Raw genomic sequence first — 8,409 nt, forward strand, 5'->3', positions numbered from 1 at the left:
AAGAAAGTAGCTTAGTCCAAATGACAACGATCCTCGTTTACTAGGTCAAAATTTTGACCCACAAATGCTGCTTTTTAATGTCATGAACTTTTATCAGTTGAGAGACAAACCTTAAAAAGATATATTTTTCAAAACAATATTTTCTCATCAACAACACAATATACTCTATCCGTTTTAAGATATAATATCAAATTTAACTCTCAATGTTTATATTTTTTTTGTCAATTTAATCCTTATTTTTTTTGTCATGAATTGCTTATATTTTAAGATATAATATCAAATTTAACTCTTAATGTTTACAATTTTTTTGTCAACTTAACCCTTTTTTTTCTAACAGATCTCAACTTTTTAAAAATATAAAATTTGACTATCAACATTTCAAAAAGATTACCACACCATCAATATTTTCTCATTACCAACTAAAACATCCCACAAAGCAATTTTCATGTCCTTCATGTTATTTTTTTAAAAAAATTTATGAAATTTTTATTTATGAATATTTCTTTTTATAATTTTTAAATTATTTGTTCACATGGATAAATCAAATAGTATCATGTCTATACAAAATACACGTGAACTACCATGCAAATTGCCACGCCAACATCTTTAAAAATGCTTTAGCATTTCTCTTAAAAAATAATTTAACTTATTTTAAAAGATTGAGAGCCAAATTTAGTTAATTAATAATAATTAATCTGACAAAAGATACAAATGTTGAATGTTGAGGACTAAATTTAACATTATGCCAAAATTTAACTCTAAACCAGTAGTATGCTACTGTATAATTCAACAGAAATAAATTCCATCTGGCAAACTAAGTTAGTTTACTATCCCAATACGATATAAATGCATTAATAGCTATTCCAAGTCCACAAGTTTTAGGTATAAATCTTTCATACCCTAGGTCTATTCAATGTTCTTAGAACCGAACTGGTAGTTAAACTAATCAAACCACTAGTTTACTTGCCAACTAGTTCAGACAGTTTAATTAAATAAATCATAAACAAACAAAAAAAAATCCCCGATTCAATTGATTCGTACTGGTCCGTGACTCAACTGATTTAAGAATCTTTCTCAAGACTGGTACCTCAGTCGATTCCCGGTTCAACAGGTCTAGTTCAGTTTAGATAACCATGGTCTATGGCTTTGTTTGGTCACAATTATACGTGCTAGAACCATACATACACACATATATATATGTGTATATATTAACAAGACGACCATACACATGCACATGCAGCCATAATGTGCAAGAAAGAGCGTGAAAAAAATTTCATTTCAATGAAGAAATAATATTACATATAAACAATAAGAACATAAATCGTTGAGGCAAACAGCATTCAATACAAGACCGTGACTCACCAATTAAAGCAATAATCAGAAGCATTTCTCTTGGATATTAACTGTAAGCTACAAACTCCATCAAGAATTATAAAATTCCTCTTTGTTTAAGCTAAAAAATAAGAATAGATTAATGGAAGCTACGGTGGGGTAGTTGGCATGGTATCAGACGAAAAACGGATAAATATTTTCCGATATGAGAGAAATTAAATTAGTGCACTGGTCAGTTTCAAGAATGATGTCTACCACAAACCACCTTGATATTGCATCAAAGTTGAAAAGTGGAAGTTGAATGGTTGGTTCGAAATAGTGCAGAGAATTATGGTATCATACCTTGGGTCGATTGTCAGCAGCATTTATGGTCTTTACATCTGTTTTCTCGGATTTTGATTTAGCATCCCCATTTTCAGGATGAGATGGACCTCTAGGGAGATCATTGTTACTGGCGGTGATCACTGAAGCAGTCATCGGAGATGTCTTGACTGTCGGTGGACTTGCATTTTTTGCAACTCCATTGGTAGTGGATCCTTGTTGATTCCTGGTCTCAGTTCTGACTGTTTCGGTTCCATTGCTGGGGTGAACTCTTTGACTACCTATCTCCGTTCGTGCTAATGACGAACATTGAGTTTCTGTGAGAAAAATAGAGCAGCATTTTCAAATCCCAATAGTAAATGTTAACTCTATTCTAAATAGGCCTTGTTTGATTATTTTTAATAGTACAGGGACTGAATTGATTCATTTAATAGTAGAGGGACTAAATTGATGAGATCCTTATAATAGAGGGACCTCTCAGGTACATTCACCCAATAAAATAGATATGGTTTCATCATTTGAGTCTTTCTTCCTTTTTTAAGTGCACAATATAATTAATTATGAATTAAATTTTCAGAAAAGGAGAAGGGAAACTTACCCTTTATTTCTCCGAAAGTGATAAGCCTATTGAGACAATCTCGGAATTTCGTCAAAACAATTCTTTCCTGCTCTGCATAGATCTCGGTCATGCCCTGTTCATAAGGCAATTGTGAAGATGTGCTGCAACCATGGCCCATGATCCTATTAGGAGAAGCAGAGGCCATGAACATTGTATCTTGTTCGTCACACATTAATGCCAAAGTTCCTGGAGACATAGGTCTTCCCTTTGGCATATCAGCACCATCCGAGCTGGATTCTTCAGGGCCAGCTTTATCAGCCTGGTTAGCACTTGAACAATCATCAGCCGTGGTTTTCTCAGCATCAGAATCCTTCTGGTTTTGCAGCCTGTCTTGAGTGGATGGAGCAATGGAAGTTTCTGCATGATCTTCTGCCCGTTTATCGGTCAAAATTCTCTGATCTGAATGCATACAGAATTTGAAGACCAATTAGGTGGAGTTGTGGCAAATCCATTAGCCTACTCAGATTGACTAAAAAGTTAATTGCTAAAAATGAAAATCCAACAACGGATGCACAACAGATTCTTTTATTGGCATCAAGTGCCCAACAATTATTCACTAGGACAAGAACGATCTAAAGTAGAAGAATATTTATGGTAACAACATTAATACCGATATTTAAAACAGTATTTGTGGACAAAGGTCTACCTTTAAATGCTGAAATTATGCATTCATGTGGAAGAAAAGTCGTACCATTTCTTTATAATCGGGAAGAAAAAAAAAGTAGAACCATTAATCTTTCTTTAACAAGTACAAGCAGAAGATTCAATATAAATTAGTTTCGATGAACAGCTTGATATGAACACAACAACAAAGCAAGTATAAGTTTATCATCATACATGATGATACTTGCACTGTTTGCTACCACATGCAAACACGTAAATCAATCACTAAAACACGACAGAATTAGACACTACAACTTTGACCAGTTATCTGAATGGCTTCCGTTTACCTGAAAGTGTCTTGGCAACTTCTCCAGATAGGACTACCAAAACAGAGCAAAGCTCCTTCAAGTCCTGCTTCTGAATGATGTCTGCTAACAGAGACCTTCACCAAAATGCATAACTTAGTTTCCTGAACAATCAGATTTACAAATATCTTTTGATCAAAACTCTCTATTTACCTATATGTGAATTTCGAAGGGCCTACTGCAGCAGTTGTACCAGCACGAGAAGCTGGTACAGAAGACAGGGAGGAGGCGGGTGCAGAAGCTCTGATATGATGAGGCTGATTAACAAGTTAAAAAAAAAAAAAGAAGTAGCAAATGTAAGTTCTGAGAGCATAACTAAAAGTAATAGTGTGAAGCTTTTATTGTAACAAGAGAAGAATTAGCCGACACAGTTTCTCCAAAGACAATTATCAATAAATATGCATAGATAAGAAGCTTTACCTGTGGAAAGTTTCCAAGCCGGTGAACAGATGGATCCTTGGCAGTTGACCCAAAGAACAGGTCCTGAACTTTTCTCTTCTTAGACACTGGAGTGGATGCATAACCAGAGGACCCAATAGCTCCAGTTATGGCAGCATTTGCTGCCTGTTGAATATATGCCATATTGTTGGCATGGTCACCGTGAAATAGAGCCTGTCTCTCTTCACTTCCTTCAAAATTTTTGCAGTCCATGCATTTGCAGTTTTCGGAGCAAAGAATGTTAGCTTGGAAACACTCACAGTACTTTTTAAGGCACCCAGATTTCTTACAATGGCATCCTTTGTTGTGCTTTGCCAACATTAAAACTTCCCCAGCCTCTTCCTAAAAATAATTCAAAACTAATTACTTTGAGAATGCCAATTGCAGCAAGCTTTATCAAAAGACATTCATGCTATTAGAATTTTATACATCAAATACTAAGCCTAGGCCCTTTCCCCCTAACATAATTTTTCAAGAGGGAATCTTCAATACTTAAAAAGTGGTGGAAGTTTCCACTACTTTATCCAAGGGTGAATAATACACTTCCAACTAAATCTATTGCTGACATTTTATGATTTAAAATTAGAAAAAATAAAAAGGAAAACAATTTGAATTAATGTTAAGCTTAAATTTAGTTGAAACGCATCACTCAACCTTGGATAAAGTTTCCACTACCTTTTAAGTAGTGAAGAGAATCTTTTTCCTTTGCAAGAGTCTAACAGATAGGGTTCAGAAAAAAACAAAGAAAAAAGACATCAACTATGTGCTAAAATCAAGGCTTAGTCATACATTTCAATAGAAGAATGTAATTTTAAAAGGTTCTGTATATTCCAACAGGCCCATCAATGAGTAAAGGAAACAAAACATGTGACCCTAGCTAGACATTTTAATGGAGCTGTATGAATATTGATATCTCCATGATAAAAATGAGCTAAAATTTTCTGTGCAAAATCTGTAAGGTAAAATGTGAAATTAAATGAAAAAAAAAAGTTCAGCCAGCATACCCTGCTATCCCGTGCACCATGTGGGCTGCTAGCAATTTTTGGTCTGAATGCATTTGGATTACGCTCCAAAGTCGCTTCAATAGCATCTCGTCTAGCAGCTTCATTATCAACATTGTTATAACAATTAACACAGTTGCACCCATCACAATATGTGCCAGATGCAAAGCACTCACAGTACCTGATCAAGGCATTGCATAATTAAGTTTCTATATCTTATACCATCAAACAGATTGATTATCGTTCACATACAGAGATGATTTTAAAAAAATCACACACAAGAATGAATGTCTAAAAAACTAGCAGCACGGTGTTTATCTAAAATCCCTAGGCAAGATGCCTAGATGCTGCATATAAAAGACATAATCCTAAGGTATAAAATCTTCTCTCATGCACACTTCTAAGCTACAAAATTGATTTAGATGCGTACGGTAAAGAGGGAAAAAACACGTAGAAAGAAAGGTTAGCTCAAGTTTTGTAAAAGAAGTTGCAGTTGTTGAAGGATGCAAAGGGTCTAGGCAAAATTGGATGTAGAATGAAGTGCATTTTTTAAAACTGAAGGCTTCATGTTTCAGCCATTACTAATTAGTACAGAATGAAATATTTCTACACCTTGCACTAATTGCATTTTGAGGCTGTTGTTGTCCAATCCAACCAACCTAAAAGGCTAAATGTGGATAAAGGTTCGGAAAATGCTAACAAACTTTTAGCTAGAAAGTACCACTATCAGCTTGGAAAATGGAGAGACTGGATTCAGTTTGGGCCTAATGATACAAAAATTAATGTTCTGAGACATATTTCTAAGAACTATTCATTAATTGATATTGTTAAAAAAATATAGAAAAGTGTATTTACAGGATTGTTGCTGATTACTTCTACTATTCTTTCCAATAAAACATATATAAATATAGCACTACACCAAATAGGAAATGCTACCCTATATATAGGAAAAAGTTTCCCACTCTTATCAAACTCAACTTTGCAAGTACATTGCTCTTAACAATCTCCAAATTCATTTGACATTTACTTCCTTTAAAACCCCAGTGTTGACAAGTTCGTAAGAAACATGTTACTAGCCACCAAGCTAAATAGTAACAACAACTGTTAAAAGGACAACCAGACCCTATCTATAGGGAAAGAGCCCAGCATAGATGAGTTTGTAAGAAACATGTTACAAGCCAACAAGTAAAAAAAGTAATAACAGCTATTAATAACACATTGAGAATTGAGCAGCACTGAATCATGGAAGAACTCATTCAAGACAAAAGAGCACATAAGTTGATGTACTTACAGTTTCAGACACCGAGAATGTTTACAATTACATTGCTTCTGCTTCTTTGGAGTGCCATCTTTTAGTTCATTTGGTCTTGGTTTAGCTTTGGGGGATTCCGGTTTTCTGAAGCAAGCAAGAAATAAAGAAAAAGAGTTAAGGCTAGAGAACAGGTAACTAGCTTCCATATTTAAAAAATTTTCAAAAAATGACATATTTTAAAGTAATTCTGCTATTCGTTGAACCATTAACTTCTGCTATTCAAAGAATATTTTCCATAAATGCAACAACAAAAAGAAAAATTGAAAGAGAATAAGACAAGTTCCATTGCATTTAACATATGAAGGGGGGAAATGACCAATATGGTTATGTCCAAGGAAGACAATGGAAACATCTTACCACTAAACTAGATTTTAGACAGAAACAATGGGAAACAATGAGTAAATAGCCTAAGAAGCTGTTGATACTTGTTTTTTGTTGTTAACATGTCATGCACGCAAAACTTGATTAGAGAGAAAGTCCAGGCAGCAATGCTCCCTAACAATGACACTTTTTGGTGGCAGCGCTCCTCAACAGTAGCAATCCAATCCTCCAGAGCTCCAGTGTTTTAACTCCAATGCTTCACTGCTCCAGCACTTCAGTGCTCCAACAATCTAGAGCTCTAGTGCTCCAAGAGTTTTGCTCCTCTAGTGCTACAAAGCTTTGGTGATCTAGCATTCTACTCTTCCAACATAGCAACTTTTCATTCCCTAGTAGGGTAGCAACATATAAAAGTTCTGCAGCGTGGATCTAACCCCCGAATAAGTGGCAGGATTTTTGGGTTTACTTCGGCATCAGGATTTTCTAAGAGTGCCACTGAAGCTCGAATACGGAGATTGTTAAGAAGCCTCCTGCCTCCTTTTTAACCTTTTCTTGGAACACAAGTGCTTTTCATTTCAGTTTGAACTAATGTTGCACAAGAGCATTCTTTTGTTATCAAACTTTACTCCCTACAGCCTAGAAGTCTCTCGTGATACTCTTTGAAACTTCCCTTTCCCATCAACACACGCTTTGTATACGTGGCATCCTAATAACTTCCCACTCTTGGAATTCAGAATGCATCTTTCTCTCTAAATTATTCTAACCACCACACTTTTTCATCTTCCCAAGGCACTTATTTCCTTAGTTATCACCATTTGCCATTGCACTTGTTCTTCAAATTCCACTTCGTTCTTCCATTCAGCAATCTCTCACAACATTCTATCTTACTAGTTAGCATAATTTTCGCACCCTATCAAAAGAAACCCTCTAGAGAAGCTATATAAGGTGAAAGGTAAAGCTTAGAGAAACCCAAATTCTCAACAAATCAATTTACCTTCATTAAAAAGCAATGTTTAGTATAAAAGAATTGAAGAAAAAATAATAATTTGAATGGTTAACTTCCAAGTGATCACTTCCCAAGAGAAACCCAACTCTCTGCTAAAGCAAAAATTAGTAACTTTCCTAAAAATGCATTTCTTACGGAGAAAAAAAAACACAGAATTTATCAGAATTTGATGTAAACATAATTGAAATTATAGAGTTAATTTTGAAGCATATAAAAATAAATTTTCAATCAGGACAGGGAATGTTCACTATGTACACCACTCTCAAAAAGGAAAAGAAAAACTGAGTTAAATTTTATTAAAACAAAAATTAATCCAAAGTGCAAACACCATAATAATTATAATAAACTAAAAGAAAATCACAAACTTTTTTAATTAGAAAAGCTTACACAACTCTGGTCGAAGCAGTAGTAAGAGGAGGATGTTGCGCGGCGACAACAGGGACAGCCGCCGCCTCCACCGTCGGCGGCTTTATCTGTTGCTGTTGCACAGTAACTGCAGCCGAAGGCGAAGCCACACCTATCCTTTGTGTAGATTGCGGGTGCTCCGGCAAATTAACACTTCCAGAAGAAACCCCGCCAAAACCGGCCGTGAAATCGAGCTGCCTCGCTAGCTTCTTAGAAGGAAAATCCGCCGTATCAGATTGCACCATTTTTGGCGGGATTTCACCTCCTCCTTCTTCTTTCCCCATCCAATTTCAAAAAATTCACCACACAGCCACAACTCAAAAATTCCACCAAATAAATAAATGATCTCACAAATTACCTTAAAATCAACTCAAATTCACACACTTTTAGGTTCAAATCCCAATCTACAATCTTAGAACCCTCAAATCACTAAAATAACCCTCGACTTCACCACAAGTTCGAGATTTCCACCAATAAGTACCAAAAAATGTAGAAGATTTAGTATCCGATCGATGCATAGAGAGATGCAGAAACTAAACAACACACTACAAGTAGAATTATTAAAGTTAGGGTTTTTAAAGCACTGATTTTTCAAAAAAAAAACCAAAGTATGAAAGGATTTTTTTTTTTGCTGTTTCTTCTTCTCTTTTTCCTTTGGGTTCTCTCCTCCCTCTCTCTTGCTAAGTTTT

The 8,409-nt window shown here is 35.2% G+C and overlaps 1 protein-coding gene across 1 annotated transcript; it reads right to left on the reverse strand.

Moving 5' to 3' along the window:
- Positions 1-1,248: 1,248 nt before the first annotated feature.
- LOC107932948 (protein tesmin/TSO1-like CXC 5) lies at positions 1,249-8,409 on the reverse strand. The gene is made up of 8 exons (XM_041096959.1): positions 7,703-8,409; positions 5,971-6,075; positions 4,683-4,860; positions 3,661-4,020; positions 3,394-3,497; positions 3,223-3,317; positions 2,252-2,671; positions 1,249-1,970 (listed from the first exon to the last, which is right to left on the reverse strand). Exons 1-8 carry the CDS (start codon positions 8,002-8,004, stop codon positions 1,669-1,671), a joined length of 1,866 nt encoding a protein of 621 aa, XP_040952893.1. The 5' UTR covers positions 8,005-8,409; the 3' UTR covers positions 1,249-1,668.

This window comes from Gossypium hirsutum, chromosome D07 (genome assembly GCF_007990345.1).
Source record: "Gossypium hirsutum isolate 1008001.06 chromosome D07, Gossypium_hirsutum_v2.1, whole genome shotgun sequence".
NCBI lineage: Eukaryota > Viridiplantae > Streptophyta > Magnoliopsida > Malvales > Malvaceae > Gossypium > Gossypium hirsutum.

What these genes read in the sequence shown, in the direction of transcription:
- LOC107932948 (XM_041096959.1), bottom strand. Translation starts at nt 8,004, where the DNA reads ATGGGGAAAGAAGAAGGAGGAGGTGAAATCCCGCCAAAAATGGTGCAA. An exon ending in ATGGTGCACGGGATAGCAGG is followed by an intron (nt 4,021 to 4,682) that starts GTATGCTGGCTG and finishes AATTATTTTTAG; the next exon opens with GAAGAGGCTGGGGAAGTTTT. An exon ending in CACTTTCGGAGAAATAAAGG is followed by an intron (nt 1,971 to 2,251) that starts GTAAGTTTCCCT and finishes TTTTTCTCACAG; the next exon opens with AAACTCAATGTTCGTCATTA.